The sequence below is a fragment of the Polypterus senegalus genome, chromosome 2, assembly GCF_016835505.1.
Source record: "Polypterus senegalus isolate Bchr_013 chromosome 2, ASM1683550v1, whole genome shotgun sequence".
NCBI lineage: Eukaryota > Metazoa > Chordata > Cladistia > Polypteriformes > Polypteridae > Polypterus > Polypterus senegalus.
Genome location: NC_053155.1, coordinates 310644376 through 310667064, shown reverse-complemented (window position 1 = coordinate 310667064; position 22689 = coordinate 310644376). Strand labels below are relative to the sequence as shown.

The following is a 22689-nucleotide window of genomic DNA, read 5'->3' as shown; positions in this document are numbered from 1 at the left end:
ATATAAGAGAAAAGGTAGTACAGGTGTTCCGCTCCCTAGAAGGTTTAATCTTTGGAGCTTTTCAGTGCAGATTGTTACTGTGGGTCTATAAAGGCATATGTTTCTACATACCTTTCACTCTTCTTAGATTTTACCTTAACAGGAACATCATACAGTGCAGACTATTCACCAGTTCCAGTCTCGGCTTCCCCTTCAGTAGGTGTTGCCACACTAACTGTAGCTTTAGATGTTGCTCCACCGTATTTTTTTGATGTGCAGGATATCTGTGTGCTACAAAGAACATGTCTGACACTTCATTCTTTCCTAAAATTATTACTAAGAAAAGAAATTTTATTGTCTATTCAAATTAAGCAAACACTAATGTGGGTTTAACTCAAAGCTTTAACTTTCTAAGATTGGCCCTTACAACAGGTGTTACATATTTATTGTTGAAGACTGCCAGTCACTAGTATATTTGCTTTGGTCTCCTTTCTCTTAAGACAACTTTTAGTGTGTAGCCTGTTTGGGAGGCTTTGGAGTAAATGATGTTGCACAGTACTTGTTAAAGTTAAAGATCCATCCATCTGTTTTTGTACTTGAATTTTACAATGCAGGCTAGCATGGAGTTTGATATAATAACAGTGGATATGTCCAAGAGCCAACCTTCCATGGGATGCAAGTCCCCTACATGCTACACTCCTGCCATGAAACTTTGCCTGCCATTGAAAAGGCATCTCAGATAAAGGAGAGATGGAATCATCAGGTAGAAGGATCCTTTCATCAGATGCATTAAATCAGCTATGAAATGGCCAGCTGGGGGAATATGGCTGGCTGCCTGGCCGCGGTCTCCAAGACTGGTGCTTGTCTGACTCCTTTTTTGTAATCTAACAGTGATTTCGCAATCAACTGATGAACATATATCGTTGTTTATTAGTTTTGTTAATTAGTTTTTTCTTCGATTTTTTTGATGTATTTTAACACATCTGTATCCTTCTATGTGATAGTTTTGTAATTAGTTAGTGGTATAATCTATTCTTGCATTCTTGCATGAGATTTGTCACGGTGTGCTGCGCCTGCACTTGGTGAGGAGCGCTGTGCAAGAACAAAGTAGTTTGTAGTGTTGTATTGTATTTCTGAGGTGGCCATGATAGATTACCTATCGAGCTCAGTAAAGAGGATTATTTGTGATCTGAGTTTTTGACACCCATTGCACACCTAATCTAGCTGGAAGGGGGTCTCTCTCTCTTTTTTACTCTCTCTGAATTGCCATTCCCAAGATTTGTACTGTTTTTTTCTCCCCCTACAATTTTTTTTGTTGAGTTATTTTTTTTATCGTTTTCGGGAGTCAAGATTGGGGGACTGTCAAAAAAACGGGCCTGTTAAAGCCCATTAAGGCATTCCTTGTGTGATTTTTGGGCTCTACAAAAAATAAAATGTTTTTGTTGTACACTCTCAAATACTCCTTCAATGAGTAAATTTATAGTCCCTACTTAACCTTACCTGCATGTTTGTAGTATGTGTTAGGAGCCACACTTTTTTCAATAAGAAAAATCATTACAGGGAGAAACTGAACTAAATTAAATTTCACAGAAGGGATGTCGCTTTGTCAATAAAGTAAATCAATAGTACCCACTGTAGCCAGTTTATTAGGTCCAACTACTTCTCGGTGCAAATTACCAGCTCCTCCAAACAGACAATTTATATGACAACAATTCAATGTGTTTAGTATACAGGCATGGTCAAGAGATTTTATTGCTATTCAAGCAAATATTTGAATTGGGAAAATGTACAGTCTAAGTGACGCCATCAGTGGTAGTATTGTTAGTGCTCGATGTGGTCAGTCAAGTTCTCTGAATTAGCTGCCTTCCTGTAATTTTTATGCAATGCAGTCTCTAGAGTTTGTAGATAATGGTGCAATTAACAACACTTTTCTAATGTGTGCCAATACAGTATTGAAAATGTGACGGGTTGGTAGAGAATGGCCAGACTTGTTCAAGCCAAGAGAATGTACATATATACACAAACAAGAGCTCTATACAAACAGCAGTGACAGGAAGGATATCTCAGACACAGAAATGTAGAATGTTGAACAATAAAGCGGATGGGCAATGATAATAAAACACTATGGTGGGTTACACTCTTGTAAGTGAGGCTAAAGAAAATTATTGAAGATTGAAAAAATATCACCTGTTCTGATGAACCTTGATATTTTTTTTTCTTCTGCAGCCTACAAATAATAGGATGGTAGGAGTTTGTTTTAAATGTCATGAATCATTGCATAAATCCTGCTTTGTGTTAATGGTACAGAGCAGCAGTTGTAGTGTAATTGTATGGAATATTTTTCTAGTACACATTAAGTACACGACCAATCAAAAGTTTTAGAGCACCTCAGTTTTTCCAGTTTTTCTTCAAACTTCATCAGTCGAGTTCCTTCTTCAGGGTAACACCTATTAGGTTACAACCTACAGATGTTCTGCAGCAATTGAAGTAAATTAAGCCTTGCATGTTGAAGCATACAATTTGCACAGGTGTCCCAGCTTCTGTTGATTACTTAAAAACCCTCTGTCTGTCTTGTTGTAACCTTTTAGTTGTTCCCTGAAAAAGGCTAATTTTAAAAATTCTGATATTCCCTATTTTTCGGTTTTTGCTAAGCTAATCCTTAAATGTAAACCTCTGGTAATTTACTGCTTAACTTTTCTTCATTTTAGGTCATGCATTGCATTTCAATTTGATTAGCCAATAAAAGGTGTCATTTTGCTTTTCTCTACATTACATTTCAAGTAAATCTGAGGCTGTTTTAAAACTTTTGACCAGTAGTGTATCTTAATATGGATCAACAATCAATCAATCAACATTTATTTATATAGCACATATTCATACAAAAAATGTAGCTCAAAGTGCTTTACAAAATGAATAGAAAAATAGAAGACACAATAAAAAATAAACATAAGTCAACATTAATTAACTTAGAATAAGTAAGGTCCGATGGCCAGGGTGGACAGAAAAAACGAAAAAAATAAAATCTGTAGGGGTTCCAGACCACGAGACCGCCCAGTCCCCTCTGAGCTATCTACCTAACATTAGTCAAACAGTCCTCTTTGGATTTAGGGTTTTCATGGAAGGACCTGATGATGATGGTCACATAGACTTCTGGCTTTCAGTCCATCAATGTTGGTGCATCATGATGCTTTGAGTAGGTGGTGGTGGTGCAGGAGTGTCATTTGAATGTGTACCTAAGCATTTTTGCTGATCATTTGTAGTCCTTTATGGATGTTATCCACCCCTTTTCAAATAAGTACTGTGCTGTGTCACAACTCCTGTATCATCTCAAGTTGGTTCTGTGCACATGAGACTGTCTTCCGTTTACTCCAGTGTCCTACGCAGTGCTCAGATCTTAATCCAGCAATGCACCTTTGAATAAAGTGGAATAAGAGGTTCACAGCATGTAGGGCTAAGGCTGCACGGTATACCAGTACTAAAAATGAAGTGAAATAAACAATTTTTAAAATAGTACGTCACAGGGCTGTCAGATTGAACATTGCTATTCAAATATAATTTGAATCTCTCTATTATATAAAAAAAAAAAATCCTGCGACAAGACTTTTTTTAAGAGATGTTTTCAAGTCACGCCCTTCTCTCAACCATATTCAACCCCGCACACGGTACTGTTATCTCTCATTGGTGTGAATGCTTTTGACAGACACAGTTCTTGCGCTTTCAGCTCTTATAAATTTTTACGTTTTCCTCACTTTAAGTTCCCAATTAAAGAAGACTTATGTCCATATCTTATTGAAGAATTTCATCACGAGGGTTATCAACAGTAAATATGAGTACACGGGTAATCTTAGCACCGAGAAAAAATGTGAAGTCAAACGAATTAACTCCAAAAATGTCGATCAGTTACACTGACAATTGATTTAATGCATATTAATAGACTATTCTAAAACAATTGGTGGTGATGGTGCAGAAGATGAAAACATCAACTTACAATATCCATTAGAATATCTACAGCCATTAACACGGTCAGGTCTTCCTCCGCACAAATTACTGTAGAAAGAAGGATGCATCCAAGAAAGGTAATGTAGTACATCTTCAGGGGAAAACATTAGACAACAAAGGATCTCTTGATATTCCATTCGTATTAAAATGTTAACAGTTTCCCATTAGAATTACTTTTACAAAGGCAATTTACAAATCTCAGAGCCAAACTTTAGAAAAAGTCATTTCATGTAATAGAGCGAAAGAAACAAAATTCTCTCACGGGCAGTTATACGTTGCATTGTCACGATGAAAGTCTAAACATGGAATTAAAATTCAGTGCAATATTGATGAAAGTTTAATTTAAAAAAATGTTTTTGCCAAAGTTTTTACAGTAAAAGTGTACATTTAAAAAGTTTTTGCGTGTTAATTTCAAAGCCAAACAGAACAAATTCGTATTATGCAAACAAATAACTCTCACGCAACATGAAACATAACTTACTTACAAATTATGTTTTATTATTTTTTAATGTGGTTAATTACTCTCTGTAATGTGAAATAGTTACTTTTGTTATGCATATGTAACAATTCCTATGAAAATAACAATGTTTAAATTGTACAACTGCATCCCCATTTGCAAGCAGCAGAACCGCAAAGAGGCTAGCGTGTAGCGCAGGCCCAGAGGCTGGTGAGTGAAGTGAGCAGGGGGCAAAGCCCCTTAGTTTACTTAAAAGTTTACTTACTATTCAAAGGCAAAAGCTGACATTGAATTGTAAAAGAATATTTGGTGGTTTTACTTACGCAAATTTTGGCATTGTGTTAATCCAGGCACACAATGCAAAGCCGTAGTAATATACAGATCTGTTTTTGCACTCCACAATCAGCCTTTTATGGCGCTTTTCCACTGCATAGTACGGCACGACACGGTTCAGTTCAGCTCACTTTTGGGGGGTTTTCCACTGGGAACAGTACCTGGCACCTGGTCCTTTTTTTAGTATCACCTCAGCCGAGGTTCCAAGCGCGCCGAACCGTTACCAAAACGTGACGTATAAACTCTGCTGGTCACTGATTGGCCGGAGAAAATCGTCATTACTGCGTCACTGGCTATTCTTTTCTTTTAGGTACACACACGCGGAAGTTTGTGTCCCGTCTCTCCATCGCTGGACGCAGTTTGTTGCATAAGTGGATGAATGTTTCTTCAGACATTCGAAAGTTCTCCAGCCATTGAGTGTTTGTAAAACCGGGAACAATCACATCCCACCACTGTGAAGCACGGTTAAATGTCCAAACAGATGGTCTGTTGCGGCGACTTTTTTGCAAAATGTGGAAGATCTGTAATATACAGAATTAGCATTTTAATGTTACACTGGCAGTTAAGTTCATTTTATGCTTTGCAACAGTGATAAAAGTTAGCTAGTGATGTGCTTTTTTTAGATGCTTACCCTTGCGCGTCGTCGAGCTAAAGTGTTGTCGTTGTCTGCGTGTTGTTGTAAAAGTTCCACGGTGTCACGGCAGTAGAGGCGCGCAACTCTAACGACACGTGAATAATCCCGCCCACTCTAAAGCGGTACTGAACTGCAGTCGAAACGCAAACCGAGCCGAACTGAGCCGAACCAAGGTGAGCTGTACTGAACCGTGCTGTGCCGTACTATGCAGTGGAAAAGCGCCTTTAGTGATTTTGAACGGTCAGTTTATTATCTTTATTAGTAAAACTTACAGCCAGACCCCTTGACTACATGGGTTTTTTTCTTTTCTATCCCGCTGCTGTGCAGTTTGTTCTAGAAGTGAACTTGGAGCAGTTTGTCTAAACAATTGTCTGGTGATATAAAAGAATCATTTTGTATCTGATTCTGTCCCATTTACTCTTAAACCTGAGATTGCTAATTGTTGTTTAATGCTAAGACCTTCTCATTAAAGCAAATGGAAAATAACTGTCATAAGTTTGAGTTTCCTTTTATTACAGCAGTATTAAATCCACACTTTAAAGAGACTCATGTCAGTCAACACATTCTGTTCCACAATTAGTCTCTGTTTAATGCGGCTTTGGGTTTGACACACACTGCCTAAAATAATTTGAACTGGAAATATTAGCCCAACTTGATACTGTGACGAGTCCAATGGTGCCCAACTGACTTTTTTCATTTTGAATGCCACAATTTAAATGGTAGTGGTACCCATTGGACAGTCTGCCTCTTGCCTGCTGCTTTACTTCGCTGGCTGTTCTCCCACTGATGCAGTTTTACTAGCTGACCCAGATTCCTTTGATCCTGGTCAGGACAGCGAGCCATATAAGTAGCCACAAAAAGGAGCTTAAATGCTTTGGAGTTGCACATGCTCACACTGCACTTTTCTATGTTATTATTTATATTTTTACTTTTTTTTTTTTTTCTTTACTCGCAGTACGTTTGCAAAACACAAAGCAAACACTTATGACAATGTTCCCATGGCTTCTGTTTATAGTACTCCGCTTGTGTCCTGCACTACAAACCTATTGCAGTGTGCCTTGCTGCTGCATGATGGGCTGTGATGAAGGCACAGGGCACCTCTGTAGGTAGAGCTTAGTGATGGGGGTGAGGGATAGTGCTTTCGTTTTCGACAGGATGGCCGGTTATTGGGTGTAGCTGCTCTGAATTGGGAGGAGTCTTCTCATTAAATAGCAGTTGTCCAAGTATCGCTGGGATTTGTTTTTTGGCTGTTGGTGTTAGTTCTTGCTGTGGCTGTCACATGTGCAAATGTACTTGTAATGCTAGCATTGTTAATCTAAGCTTAAGTGAATATTTACTTATTTTTATTTTGAACATTTCAATTTGACAGCCATATTACTGTACCAGAATGTTTTAAATTTTTCTTCCGGAAGTAAACAGTAGTTTTCAAGCACCTTGCACTTAGTCGTTTATTAACGCATTTGCCACCCCAGTCTTCAATGAAATATAATTAATGTATCTGTTTCAGTTTATCCGGGAAATGGGGGGGGTACAGTTCAGCTCTTCAAATATATATATTAATATAAACACATTGGAGGCTAGAAGGGGGACCACCCCCTCCATCCTTCACTCCTTGTATTGCATTGCAGAGTACGCAATCCAGGAAGACTCTGTGGGATGGACGTTAGGGGTTGGGGTGTTATCTGTTATTTGCTTCGGTACAGTTTTGGTACCAATACTGAGGTCTGAAAGCTGGTATTGATACCAAAGTCAAAATTTTTGTACTGATCCAACACAATGGTGCTGAAGCATCAGCAGGAGCTACATAAAGCTATGGAGTCAACAAGGACCATACACCATAAGAAATGTTTAAGGCAGCTAATTAAATCCTTGCCTTGAATAAAGAATGTATGCTTACTTTAGGAATAAAGGGGCTCTAATTAGGCATCTAATTAAGGGGCCACTGAGTGTATTAATCATAAAAACAAATAGCATACATCATGGAGAGCAGAAATATGTCACTGAAAAGTTTAGTTCATTGAGCCCATGCCTGGTAGTAAGGAGGTTCAAACACGATGGCACCATCTGCACACTGCTGTTTAATTAGAACCCCAGCAACACACTTCTGAACGTATGTATTGTTGTAAGTGGCACTTGAGCCTATCTGTTCATTTGCAGTCTGCCTAAACTGAAACACTGGCATGTTTAGTTTTAGCAGAATAATGAATATTATAAAAAAATAGGCAAGACATTTTTTAAATAGAAAATGCTAAAGAAATGAGTAGCACAAGAGACAAACTTGTGTTATGTTACATTGACAAAAAGTCAGACTAGTAAAAGCATCCTTCATATTGTTTTAAGTATTCTTTAAAAAAAAAAAAAGAATAAAAAATACTTCCATGAAGGTTTTATCAGTGTTATACACAGGGGTTGGAGTTATTCTGAAGGGACAGTATGTCAAGAGTGTTTTGGAGGTGAAAAGAGTATCAGGCAGAGTGATGATTATGAAGCTGAAAACTGAAGGTGTGATGATGAATGTTGTTAGTGCATATGCACTGCAAGTTGGGTGTGCAATGGGTGAGAAAGATGATTTCTGGAGTGAGTTGGATGTAGTGATGAACAGTGTACCCAAGGAAAAGGAAGAAATATTGGAGCGGATTTCAGTGGGCATGTTGGTGAAGGGAACAGTGGAGACAAGGAGGTGATGGGGTAGGTATGATGTCAAGGAGAGGAATGAAGAAGGTCAGAGGATAGTGGATTTTGCCATTAGGATTGACATGGCTGTGGTGAATACGTAATTTAAGAAGAAGGAGGAACATAGGGTTCCGTACAAGAGTGGAGGAAGATGCACACAGGTGGATTACATCCTATGCAGAAGAGTTGATCTGAAGGAGATTGAAGACTGCAAAGTGATGCCAGGGGAAAGAGTAGTTAAGCAGCATAGGATGGTGGTCTGTAGGATGACGTTGGAGATCAATAAGAGCAAGAGAGTGAGGGCAGAGCCAAGGATCAAATGGTGGAAGGAAGGAAGACTGCGAGGTTGAGTTTAGGGAGGAGGTGAGACTGGCACTAGGTGGCAGTGAAGAGTTACCAGACAGCTGGGAAACTACAGCAGATGTAGCAAGGGTGACAGCAAGAAGGATGCTTGGCGTGACATCTGGACAGAGGAAGGAGGAAAAGGAAACCTGGTGGTGGAATAAGGAAATACAGAGGAAGAGGATGGCAGAAAAAGAAGTGGGATAGTCCGAGAGATGCAGAAAGTAGACAAGAGTACAAGGAGATAAGGCACAAGGTGAAGAGAGAGGTGGCGAAGGCTAAAGAAAAGGCGTATGATGAGTTGTATGAGAGGTTGAACACTAAGGAGGGAGAAAAGGACTGGTGGGCTAGACAGAGGGACCGAGCTGGGAAAGTTGTGCATCAGGTTAGGGTGATAAAGGATAAAGATGGAAATGTACTCACAAGTGAGGAGAGTCTGTTGAGCAGATGGAAAGACTTAGAGGCTGATGATTGAAAAAAACGAGAGCGAGAGAAGAGGTTGAATGATGTGGAGATACTGAATCAGAAAGTTCAATGGATTAGCAAGGAGGAAGTAAGGACAGCTTTGAAGAGGATGAAAAATGGAAAGGCCGTTGGTCCAGATGACATACCTATGAAAGCATGGATGTGTTTAGGAGAGATGGATGTGGAGTTTTTAACCAGATTGTTTAATGGAACCTTGGAAAGTGAGAGGATGCCCGAGGAGTGGAGAAGAAGTGTACTGGTGCTGATATATAAGATTAAGGGGGATGTGCAAGACAGTAGTAACTACAGGGGGATAAAATTGATGAGCCCCAGCATGAAGTTATGGGAAAGAGTAGTGGAAGCTCGGTTAAGAAGTGAAGTGATGATTAGTGAGCAGCAGTATGGTTTCATGCCAAGAAAGAGCACCACAGATGTGATGTTTGCTCTGAGGATGTTGATGGAGAAGTTTAGAGAAAGCCAGAAGGAGATGAATTGCATCTTTGTGGTCCTGGAGAAAGCATATGACAGGGTCCCTTGAGAGGAGCTGTGGTATTGTATGAGGAAGTCGGAGTGGCAGAGAAGCACGCAAGAGTTGTACAGGATATGTACGAGGGAAGTGTGACTGTGTGGTGAGGTCTGCAGTAGGAGTGACGGATGCATTCAAGTTGGAGGTGGGATTACATCAGGGATCTCAGCTCTGTGCCCTTTCTTATTTGCAATGGTGATGGGCAGGTTGACAGACAAAATTAGACAGGAGTCCCTGTGGACTGTGATGTTTGCTGATGACATTGTGATCTGTAGCGATAGTAGGGAGCAGGTTGAGGAGACCCTGGAGAGGTGGAGATATGAGAGGAGTAGAATGAAGGTCAGTAGGACCACAACTACAGAATACATGTGTTTGAATGAGAGGGAGGTCAGTGGAATGGTGAGGATGCAGGGAGCAGAGTTGGCGAAGGTGGATGAGTTTAAAAACTTGGGATCAACAGTACAGAGTAATGGGAAATGCGGAAGAGAGGTGAAGAAGAAAGTTCTGGCAAGGTGGAATGGGTGGAGAGGAGTGTCAGGAGTGATATGTCACAGATGGGTATCAGCAAGAGTGAAATGGAAGGTCTACAGGACGGTAGTGAAACCAGCTATGTTATATGGGTTGGAGACGGTGACTCTGACCAGAAAGCAGGAGACAGAGCTGGACGTGGCAGAGTTAAAGATGTTAAGATTTGCATTGGGTGTGATGAGGATGGATAGTATTAGAAATGAGGACATTAGAGGGTCAGCTCAGGTTGGATGGTTGGGAGACAAAGTCAGAGAGGCGAGATTACGTTGGTTTGGACATGTGCAGAGGAGAGATGCTGGGTATATTGGGAGAAGGATGGTAAGGATAGAGCTGACAGGCAAGAGGAAAAGAGGAAGGCCTAAGAGAAGGTTTGTGGATGTGGTGAGAGAGGACATGCAGGTTATGGGTGTAACAGAACAAGATGCAGAGAACAGAAAGATATTGAAGAAGATGATGCGCTGTGGAAACCCCTCACGGGAGCAGCCGAAAGAAGAAGAAGAAGATTATACACAGTTTGTCTTGTATTTTAACATAAATCAAATCTTTCAGCTAACCAGTCAAACAACCTTTATTTGCTGAAATACAATGGATTTATAGTACTTTATCCATCCATCCATCCATCTTCTAACCTGCTATATTGTAACACAGGGTCACGGGGTCTGCTGGAACTAATTCCATTAGCACAGGGTGCAAGGCAGGAACAAATCCCAGGCAGGGCGCCAGCCTCATCGCAGGACACACACACACACACACACATCCAGACACTAAGCACACACTAGGGACAATTTAGGATTGGCAATGCACCTAACCTGCATGTCTTTGGACTGTCGGAGGAAACCGGAGCACCCGGAGGAAACCCACTCAGACACGGGGAGAACATGCGAACTCAGGTCTCCTCACTGCGAGGCAGCAGCGCTACCCACTGCGCCACCATGCTGCCCTATAGTACTTTATTTATCCCCAAAAGGAAATTAAGAAAACACGTCTTTATGTGGTGTTTATTATTACTTTGAAGTATTTTGTGTTAGTATTTAAAAATTCTAGAATGGACTATTCAAACATTTACTGCTTTTCTGGTCAGTTCCTAATTTAAAAACCCCTGCACTGGATTTATTCAGTATATCGGGGGAAAATTATTACATGCAGTTAACCACCTTTTAACATGTATGCTGTAAAAGTCGACACAGCACGTTAGCATCCTTCACTTTCAAGCCTGTTCAGTGTGTCAGCTTCCTGACATTGTGATGCACCCAAGTAAACAAAGCAATGATGATGTTGGAAATTAAAAAAAGTCCTATTTGCATAATGTCAGAAGACTTCCTAAAGTTTTTTTTTCTCATTTAAGGCAGGATGTTGTCTGCTTAGCCAATCACATAAAACCATATGGAAAAAATAAGAATAACAGGAAATTTCCAGTGCTGCTGGCGTCCTGTTATGCTTAAACGTTTGTACCAGACGGACTCTTTGGAAGGCTTCAACTTTTGAGCAGCACAATGAAAGTTTGTGTCAATTTATTATTCATTTTGCATTTTGCAGTTAACTCTTTAAAAAAAATATAATTTCTTTATCTTACTTTTTACTTGTACTTTTCAAATATTTTTATTAGGCTCTGGTGAGTGTGGGATTAGATGTAGATGTTATTTTGGCTGCAAAGCCAAAGCCTTGTTAAGCTTCTTGTGTACAACTTATGATATGAATTTGTTCTCTGATTGGCATCGATGGAAAATATCATAAAGTTACCCTATTGTAGCTGTTTTGACCAGAAGCACATGCACAACCATGTAGTATTTGTTAAAAGCTAAATTTTATTACATTCTCATATGTTTAATGAAATGTCTATTTTTACTAATAGATATGCATGAAACAAATACTGTAAAGGCTGACTTTATTTTTAATTATTTTTTCTGAATGTAATTATACACCTAGGTTAAGTCTATCTTTCAATCGATCATATATATAATAGAGAAATAGATAGATAGATGTATATATCGAGATAGAGATATATTCTTATATTTAGTGTGCATAAGAGGGCATATATTATACTTGCCGAAGTACCCGGAGTTGCTATGGTATATTTCTAGAATGGGTTAAGGAAAAAAAGTTAAAGTTTATGTATTTTTTAAATGGTGACTCTGTTGTTATTGCTAGCTACCCTGTTCTCCATCCATGTTCTTTTTGGGTCTGATCCTTTCTGGGTTGAAACTGTGAGCACTGTCCTGTCTGACTTGTACTCTTAGTCCAAATTGGGCAGTTTTTACTGTTTAAATTATGAAGAAAAGCTGACAGAACAGGAGTTAAACAACAATCCTTTGATTCTCCTTTGCAATGTACTGCACGTCCATAACTCGGTCAAGCCTCACCCAACACCCCCCTGCAAGAGTGCACAGTACTTCATTTTATATTACAGTAGGTATTAGCAATACATGGCTTGGCCAGGGTAAGTAATATTAAGCGTTAGTCATTTTGTCTGTTGGTCTGACTTCAGTCTGATTGGCTGTCTCACTTGCTATGAGCCAGCAGGTGGCACTGGTGTGTAAACTGTAGCAGTCATGGGAAAAAAACAAAACAAAACACCACACTGGGACCCTTGGGATCGAAATTTTGTGTTCGTATGGTTCTAGAGAGCAACTTTGCAAAGTTTGGTCCAGTTCAGCTCAAGGGTGTAGAATTGTTCAGGGAACATACAGACAGACATTCTTGTTAAACACATCTGTATATGGCTGTGGGCCCAAAGATCACAGGCATCCAGTATTGATTTTAGGTCTTGTCCCTTGTGCACAAAGATTTCTCCAGATTCTCAGAATCTTTTGATGATATTCGGTACTTTAGATGATGTACTGCCTGCACAATTTTACGTCGAGGGACGTTATTCTGAAATTTTTCCACAATTTGTAAACACAGTTTTTTGCAGTTTTCTGCCCATCTTTACTTCTGAGAGACTGTCTCTCTAAGATGCTCTTTTTATACCTAATCATGTTGCCAGTTAACCTAATTACTTGTAAAATGTTCCTCCAGCTGCTTACTTTTCCTGCATTTTGTTGCCCCTGTCCCAACTTTTTTGAGACATGTTGCTGCCATCAAATTCAACATGAGCTGATATTTTTCATGAAGTAGTAAAATATCTCACTTTCAATATTTGATGTTTTTTATGTTCTATTGCAAGTAAAATACAGTATGGGTTTATGTGATTTGCAGATCATTGCATTTTTTTTACGTTACACTTTACACAGCGTCCCAATTTTTTTGGAATTGGTGTTGGGTGGGGGTGTGTGTGTGTAAATATATATATATATATATATATATATATATATATATATATAGATAGATAGATAGATATATATCTATATATATATATATCTATATATATATATATATATATATATATATATGTATATATATCTATATATATGTATCTATCTATCTATCTATCTATCTATCTATCTATCTATCTATCTATATATATATATATATATATATATATATATATATATATATATATATATATATATATATATATATATATCTTTATATGTAATATGCTACCGTCGCTGTTTGTTTGTCTGTCTGTACAGGATTTTAAATCACCTGTAGCTCGCAAACTGTTTGACCTATTGACCTGAAATTTGGTATACATACACGTGACATCTACTATCCGCTTTCAGGGGGTTATGTTTGACCTCCAAGGTTATTCCTCTTTTTATTTTTATTTTATTTTATTTTATGGTAGAATCAACTCTCGGCAGCGGCCAGCAGGGCAGCCATGCAGCACATGTTTACAGGCACCATGCTCATCCCTACCACCTTCACTGTCACTTCCCTTAAGTCTTCATATCTTAAATCATTCTTGAGGCAGATTGAAGACTTAAGTGCCAGCTTAAATGCAAAATTAAAGAAAACACTAAGTAATTGCAACACAAACACAGGCCGCTAGGGTGGAGAAAAGAAGAGCTGCTCAGGAAGTAGGAAGTGCATCAACCTCTGAGCAAACAAATGCTAAACGTACAGAGAAAGAGGATGAAAACTAAGAATGCTCAAGTCAAGTGTATTGCAGTTCACCGTTGCTGGTATATAATAATATAATATATGTATATACAGTATATAATATGTGTATATATAAAATATATATAGGGGTGGTCCAGATCTACTTATGCAGATCCAGATCGTCTGGATAATTTTGATTTATGCAGGGAAGATTCTTCATGTCATCAGTGTGCACACTTCTCGACGGTCCTGGATTTTTTGGGTGATTTTCTATGTAATAAGCTTAATAAGTTGTAACATAACGTGTATGTATATGTATGCATATACTAGCGTATAAGTCGGGTCTTGAAACCCGAAAAATCAATCATAAAATCAGACCGTGGCTTATACTCCCATTCAAAAATGTGATACTTTCTTCTTGCCTCCTTCAATCTTGCATCAGTTTCTCACACACATTGAGTTTTGATCCAGCAGTGTAGTTACCAATTTCTTTCGCTACTTCAACAATGTTTAATTTAAAACCAGTCTCATATTTTCTTCTGACTGAACGCTCTATCGTAGATAAGGGGTGCTCATAAAAAGAAGGTGTATGAGGGTGTGAAATACTCATAAAAGTGAAGGTGTATGAGGGATGTGAAATAATCCAAAAATGCACAAATCACTGCAAAACAAAAACTGTTATTTTGCATAGGCAGTGTTTTCATGTTTTCAGCTCTGTCAGTTTTGCACTCTCTGCAGGTGTGCATTAGCATATCATAATCTCTTGGACCAATGGGTTTTCCGCATTCGACTTTTTCGACTGACATTATAGGATACCAGAAATTATACGATAAAATCTAATCCAGTCTTATCCGCGGGAGAACTCATCCGAGAGTATATGCATTATTTAATTTTATGTATATGATGGACAAAAACAAAAAACTGTTATTTTGGTGTTGGATATGGGTGTTTTCATGTTTTCAGCCTCTTGTTAGGGTCAGTTTTGCAGAACAGTTTCAGCTGCAGCAGCTTCATCAGGTGTCCAATAGACACTATGATCAGTGAAGCATCCTCACTGTGTGAGCACTTTGAAAAATGTGCTCTTCTGCTTGTTCTACTGTTTCATTGGTTTGTCATAAAGGGCACATTAAACATATCACCTGAGCAGTGGGCTTCTGAGATGATGGACAGGACAAATGCTTTGGTGCAATAAAGTATTCTTCTGACAGTAATATTAAATTGACATCAGTATTATATTTTAAATGTTTCTTTTATTTTATCCGTTCAGTTTTTAATGTCATTGACATATTTTGTATGAAGTAAGAAATTTGGACAGACATGACAAAACAAGTTTTTTTTTACTAAATATGTAGTAAGTGTGTGTGTCTTACATTTGGTAGATGGTACACTGTTTTGTCTGTCACCTTCTTTCCTTTGTTGCAACGTAAGAAACAACTTTTACTTTTTTCTTAATATAAATCTTAATTTAAATACGAAGTATGTCATTTGTGAATTGATTTGTTTTAAATGTAAATTAATACTATTGTTTTTTTTTCTATTCCAGACATTTGAGGCAAATGACCTCTATCAGGGGCAGAATTTCTCCAAAGTTCTGACATCTCTGGTGGCTCTAAATAAAGTAACAGCAGGTAAGGGAATTACTAAACAGAACTGCATTTGAATTGTTTACTGTGGCTTTGCCTTTACTGCCTAATATGCTTTACATGTAGTTTTGCTTTTTGCGCCGTCTTTTGTCTATTGGGGAGGAGTGAATGCTTTAGATTAGTCAAAAGTTTCAGTCTGTGGTTTTCAGCGGATTTTGACGTTTTAGGTTTCCCTGATACCGAAAACATCGATATTTTGATGATGGGTGTGTGTCTGTGTGTCACAGTTTCTTGAGGACGGTCTAGAACTAAAACAGCTGGATGGAAAAATACCATACTTGAAACGTAAGCCTGTTATGAGATGACAATGTGCTGATTAGTTTTTGAGCCATATCGTGTAAGAGAAAGAGGCACTCTAGAGGAACCCTCAAATACAATAATTCTACAATTCTTTAAGAATTCTTCTTGTCCATTGCTATTGTAATGATCTATTTTATGACAAGAAAGATCAGTATCGGAGTGGTAAATAGTTACTGAAATGTTTTAGAATAGTTTGGGCAACTTGATTCTTAGGGTGCAAAGCCTACTGACACTCCTGTCCATTTTTTTTATTTATCTGTCCATATTAAGTGAGTTAGTATTTTTGATAGGTTTCTTTCTTTCCCCAAGTCTTACCAGACCTGTGAAGGGTAATAGAATGCATTATTTCTTGAAAGATTAAACATTTTTAAATTCCGACAGTGACTTTATATATTCAAATTTTGACTTTTATTTTTATATTAGATTGACTACTAGAATTATCCTTGACAGATTAGGCGAAATTCGTGATGGTTTTCAACGCTTGCCTAAATGTTTTTATAAAAAGTTTTGTTTTTGATGTTTTATGTGTTATTTATCTATTTTTATTACTATTAAATATATGCGGAAGCAGTATGACAATTTGTCAAAAGAAGAGAGGAATTCTTATATATTGTTATTGCAGAACTTAATTTACTCTAAGAGGATTAATTAGTTTCTGCTAATTAGTTAGGCATCTGCCTAACTTGTATGTGAGCGTCACTCTTTGGGTTATGAATTATAGATTAATACATTAATATTTCTTAAGCTACTTTGTTCGTTTTAAAGTTGTGGAGAGTGAATAGAGTGAGTTGATATGCAAAGTTAAGCAGTAGCACAAGTCTCATCTTGTACACAAATGCAGATAATGTTTTGCATTTTTATTTTCTATTCGCATGTTAAAGAAGAAAAGTCAATGACATTTTTCACCTTGCAGATTTATGCTAGATCTTTTTTTTCTTTGGTCGGAGATTTGCAGGAGGGTGGTGTTTCTCCTCTTTATTTTATCCTTAATTCTGCTTGCAGTTTGATGCAACTCCTATCATCTTAATGTGTGATGTAATACTAATTAGTGTATGGCATAGTGTCAGAGATTTTACAAAAGCAAGAAAGCAGTGGGTCATTCAGTAAAAGGCCAAAAAGAATGACCAAGTCCCTGAAAAGGCAGAGGGTCAAACAGTCAATGTGTTCAAAAATCTTGAAAGCAGAGGGCCATAAATTTAAAAGTATAAGAAAATGAAGGCTTTGTGTCATCTAGTAACACTGGAACTAAGACAGGACCACAGCCAACTCTTTAGGAATGAGCTATGAGCTATAAATGTTTGTTACACTCTATCAGATCTTACAATTATAATCGTAATATATATATATATATATATATATATATATATATATATCTAGCGGATCAACAGGAAAAAAAATTAACGAAGTAGTGAAGCACATGACCCCACGATCCTAAAATAAAGTGCATTACTTCTAGTGGCTCATTTAACTTGCATGGCGCTCAGCAGATGTCTGTGCTCATCTTTTTCTTACAGCCGTGTCACTTGGTCCAGATTAAATAAATGTTTTATGTTTGATAAATAGTAAACACAGTACCTCTACTTCATTGTGAGATTATCAGCAGATAGACTTGCAGGAGCTATGCCTTTATTACAATAAAGTTCTATGCCCACCAGTAAAGTGGCCACCATGTCGCCACAAACTAAAATATTTGAATTTCCAGAACGTATCGTTATATATTCAGGATTACTTCTTGTTTTTCTATGTGCCGTAGTGTCCTGTCTGCTTATTCTTTTTCATTCTTCATCACTTAATCATGCTCTTGATGATCAGCAAATGCTGCTGTCAGTGTTGTGCTGTTTACCGTTAGTGAACAGTAGCAAACAAGCAAAATTTTTTAAAACTGTTTTGCACCAGCTTTAAGCTAATATTATTTAATTGGATGAGTTTTTCCAAGTGAACTGAAACCCAAACCAAACACCACCTAAGCATGACCAAACTATATATTGGTATTAATGCACTGTAACCTCTGAGAACCCTCCCCCTCACCGTAATAATATGCAGAGTCTGTTAGAGAAGAGAAGCGTGGGTTTGTGTTATAAAGCAGATGGCACACGCATGTGCCTAGTTTTAAGAGAAAAGCATCTTTCGAGCAGTGGGGATGAAGAGCGGTTGAGCTATCGATCATTTTCTTAGGTATTGTTTTGGTACCGGTACTGTGGTGCAAAAGCAAGTATTGGTACCAAAAGTAACATTTTTGTAGTGATTCAACATTAGCAAGCCTGTGCATCTGCTGTTGTTCTTTTTGCCATTTCACTAGGTTGTTCGATGACTTTGCTGTAATAAATACACAAACACAAGTCATTCTGCTGATATTGCCCTAACTATTATTTGAATTTCCAGAACAGGCCAGGTCATAAGCTTTTGATTTATACCAAGAGCAAGATTCTAGCACCAGTTGTTTGCAAGTAACTGTTCGACAGACAGACAGATAGACTTTGGCATTTTCCATTTGTAGAACAGGTCATATAGATAGATATATATATACACACACACACACACAGTATATAGAGGTATATTATAGGTGGCTTCGCCCACCCCTGGGTTTGTTTAACCGGATATGCAATTTTAAGAGATTGTTATTTTCATGGGAATTGTTACATATGCATTATTTTCACTTTTACTTTAAAAATTTATTAAAAACAATATTTGGAATTAACTTTTCTTCAAGATCGCATTGAATTTTGATTCCGTGTTTGGAGTTGCATCGTGACAATAACTGCCTGTGAGTGAATATAGTTTCTTTCTTTCTAATAAATAAAATGACTTTTTCGAAAGGTTGTCCCTGCTCTTTCTTCTTCGCTTCGTTGTTGACGTGTCATCTAGAATGTATAAAATTGTTTTCCTGATAAAGTTTTTAGGAGCTGAGAGCACAGGAAATGTGTCTGCCAAAAGCATTCAGATGACTGAGGTTAGATGATCATGGTCTTGTTTGAAAATAGTTGTAAGTAGGGTGTGACTTGAAAGAATCGCATGTTAAAAGTCTCCGTCTCACGGGACTTCATACCGCGCCAATAATTTTGGAATCTTTTAATTCTTGCTGGCAACATGAATTAGACTATCTACAAGTCTCCGACTTAAAGTTTAAAGCAGAACAATATATTCGATCTCTTTTTGCTGTTACGTTTTTTCACCGAGTAATAATTTCCATTTGTTTGTGCTAATGCGATCTTTCCTATCCTTTTTTTTTTTTTGAGACTTTTGAATTTTCGTACTTCCATTATCTCTAACCTGCTCTGCATGTTTACCGTGCCAACATTTTTGAATTCTTTACAACATTCTACTTTGTCTTCTACTCTTTGTCCTTTATTTCCGGCCCTGGGCGTGGACTTGTCTCGCGGGACGTACAAGTGTCTCTCCAAGAAAATCACATCTCGTCTCCTTTCAAGATTTTTTTAATAGAGAGATATAAATTATATGAATTATATATATATATATATATTTTTTATATTTAATAAAAATAAATTAATATGGTACCTCAGTTTTTTTTTAAAAATTTGTATATGTTGCTTATGTTTTCCCCCATATCCTTGTTGTTTTGTTTTTCTTTTTGTTGTAATATTCATGTAGATTTCTATCCTATAATATTGAATTTTTTTAAATTTTGCTGTTTTATACATAACATATGTAATCTTGAATTGATCGTTGCTGCTTTAATTACGTATATGCAGTATATATTTCAGCTTTGTGTAATTTAGTTAATTTGTTATGCTTATCCCTTTGTATTTTTTAATGATATCAGTTTTAAAAGAAGCTTGTTTTGGAGTTATTTTCAGTGTCTTTTATTGTTTCTCACTATGCTCCTATTATCTAGAAGCTTAGAGTATAAGGCCCTATTACCATAACTCACAGTTGGTAGTTCGATCCATTATTCAGAGCAGATGTAAATTTTATTAAATTTGTGTCTACACAAAATTTGATTTTTTTTTTAATCTAATGTATATCTGTGCTAGAACTCACTGGGAAAAACTCATCTGAGGGGAAAAATAATGCTGTTTGTCTCAGACAAAAATCAACTGTAAGGAAGAAGGGCAACAAAATTAATTAATCACATGTCCAAATAAATAATATATTTTCAAGCTTTCCAACTGTTGATTGCAACAAAAAAGACTTTACAAAACCCAATTCAATAAAAACATTTTCTTCTTCCTATTTATAATCGTGATCATAAAAAGCTGTTATTTTACCAAATTTTGAACTTTTTACTAAAGATTATTAATTGTTATTAGATTATTTCCATATGACTACCGTTCATTTTATTAATGATTGGAGCTCCGCTTGTATTGGCTGACTGTAGTTGCTTTTAGTCTGTTCCAGCCTAAACACTGTCATTTTCAAACATCTCTTATCTCTTTGGCTCAGGGACGCTTGATTTTTAATGGTGATGAGTGAGTAAATAACAGACGGCAGAACTGGAACACACAATGTTGATTTACTTTCTCTCTTGGCTAAAATTTCTGTACCTTTACAGAAGAAGCTGGCATTAACATATATATCAGAAAGTCTGGAGAAATCGGAGTCGGTGATGATCAGCTTTATATTCTCCTCTTTTCCTTTGATGTTTGGCTTAGCCAGTGTTTGTTGCAAAGCTCATAAAAGGCTTATGGTGTTGCTGCATTTTAATTATGAGTTATACTTTTAGAGGATAATCTTTTGAGATATTTTACTAGGAGGTAGTCGGCAATGCTGTTGCCCCAAAAGGGAATTGTTAAAATTTTAGTTTTTATTCCCTTTGACTGGACATTATCAATAAGTCTTTGACCTAGTCAAAAAAGGCAGAATTTTCGTAAGATGATACTATAGGTACAGACTCACAAAATAAGTGCAGCTGCGTTTTTCCAAAATTATCCAGTCCATACAAGCATTGAACAGAGTAGGAGCAGAACACACCCCTGAAAGACCCCCAGAACCAACTGGGAAAAAGACAGAGGTTCTGCCTTCTCTCTGCACAGCACTCGCAGTACTCGTGTACAGGCCGGCCATGATATCCAGCAACCTCTTGGGGATCCCGCGAACCCTCAGGATATCTCGCAGGGAAACTCGATCAACAGAGTCAAATGCATTATGAAATTTGACAAAGACTGCAAAGAAACTCTGCCGATATTCGCATTTGCGCTCCATGAGAATCCTCAGTGCCAGGATGCGGTCGATGGTAGACTTCTTAGGTGTAAAACCAGACTGTTCCAGTCGCTGGTAGGTGAGCAAGTGATCACAGATCCTATTGAGGAAGACCCTAGCAAGGACCTTACCCGGCACTGAGAGCAGTGTTATCCACCTGTAGTTGCTACAATCCAGGTGATGGTTACAAGTAAAGAAAAATAAATTGGGCAAGAATAAGACTTAATAAGTTAGGATGTTTTTAAAGTGATCCATGGTGTTAACCAGATGTATCTCTGTTGGTTTAAGTATTCCAGATTTTGGAGCATAACCGTTAAAGTTGGCCCACTCACTTCCTTTGTGCTTGGCTGTTGGAATTTTAAGCAGACCACCATTAGAAGATCTAAGGTTACGACTTGGAGTGTAGGGGGGCAGGCACTCCAAAGTATAGGCAGGAGAAGTAAAGCTGTATATGTCATGAGTAATATTTTAATGTCAATTATAAAGGGCACTGGTAACAATATAATGATGCTAACACTGGTGAGATGTGCTTAGGTTTTCGTTTTCTGTTTAAGATTTTTGCTGCTACATTCTGAATTAACTGTACCTGATTGATGTCTTTCTTTGATAGACCAGTTAAGATTGCATTACAGTCATCTATTGGGCTAAAAAACAAAAGTGTGAATTAATTTCTCAGCATCTTGAAATTTTACAAGAGGCTTAACATTTGCAATGATCTTTAAGTGAAAAAATGCAGTCCTAGTAATCTGGTTAATGTGTGATGTAAAGCCTTGACTTGTAATGTTAAGGAATCAAATTCATTTCTAATGCCCTCATTAGTTCCATTTTGGCCAACATCACATTTCTGTTTTTTTCCTTGTTTAGCTTGAGAAAGTTACTACTCATCTATTCTGAGGCCAGAGCATCACGGTCATCATGTACTATGGATAAATTAAGTTGTGAGTCGTTTACATGGCTGTAGTAGTTAGCCTTATTTTTTTAATATACACTGGCAAATGGAAGTATGTAGATTGAAAAAAGCAGCAGACCAAAAATAAATCTTTGTGGTACCCCACATACACTACTATGGACTTCAGAACTATATGAGTAGTGACCACAACTAACAAAGAATTTTATATTTGTTAAAAAGACTGAATCCAGTTTAAGACGCTGCCTGAGAGACCCAACCACTAAGAATGCTGTGGCCTATGGTGTCATGTGCTGCATTCAATTTTAAGAGAACAAAAACAGATATGTAGCCTCTGTTCACACTAACCTATAAGTTATTTGATACTTTAACCAGTGCTGTTTCTGTACTATGATTTGTTCTAAAAACTGACTGAAACTTCTCAAGGATAGAATGTTTGTTCAAGTAATCACTTAACTGCTGAAAAACTGCTAAACCCGATTATGAATTCCGAACATGTACGAGGTGTGGCAGAAAAGTAATGAGACTGATTTTTTATTTACCAAAGTTTTTATTTTTTTCAAACATCAATGTTATCCCCTTCAAAGTAGTTCCCTTGGGCAGCTACACACCGATGGAGATGTTGTTTCAACTGTTGGTAGCAGCGCTGGAAGTCTTCAACCGGTATGGTCTTCAGCATGTCCGTTACACTCTTTTGGATGTTTTCTAAAGTCCCGAAATGACGTCCTTTGAGGACATTTTTCAGTTTAGGAAAAAAGGAAAAAG

General features: G+C 37.5%; 1 protein-coding gene across 3 annotated transcripts in view; it reads left to right on the top strand.

Annotated features, from left to right (window-relative positions):
- Positions 1-22689, top strand: part of arhgef7b (Rho guanine nucleotide exchange factor (GEF) 7b) — a 235691-nt gene that overhangs the window by 72342 nt on the left and 140660 nt on the right. For 2 of the 3 annotated variants that reach the window (XM_039745898.1, XM_039745900.1), the window contains exon 3: positions 15461-15545. In XM_039745898.1, coding sequence (XP_039601832.1) covers positions 15461-15545 — 85 coding nt within the window. Of the gene's footprint in view, positions 1-11331; positions 11436-15460; positions 15546-22689 lie in introns of those variants that run through there. The other variant, XM_039745901.1, reaches the window with a different exon arrangement.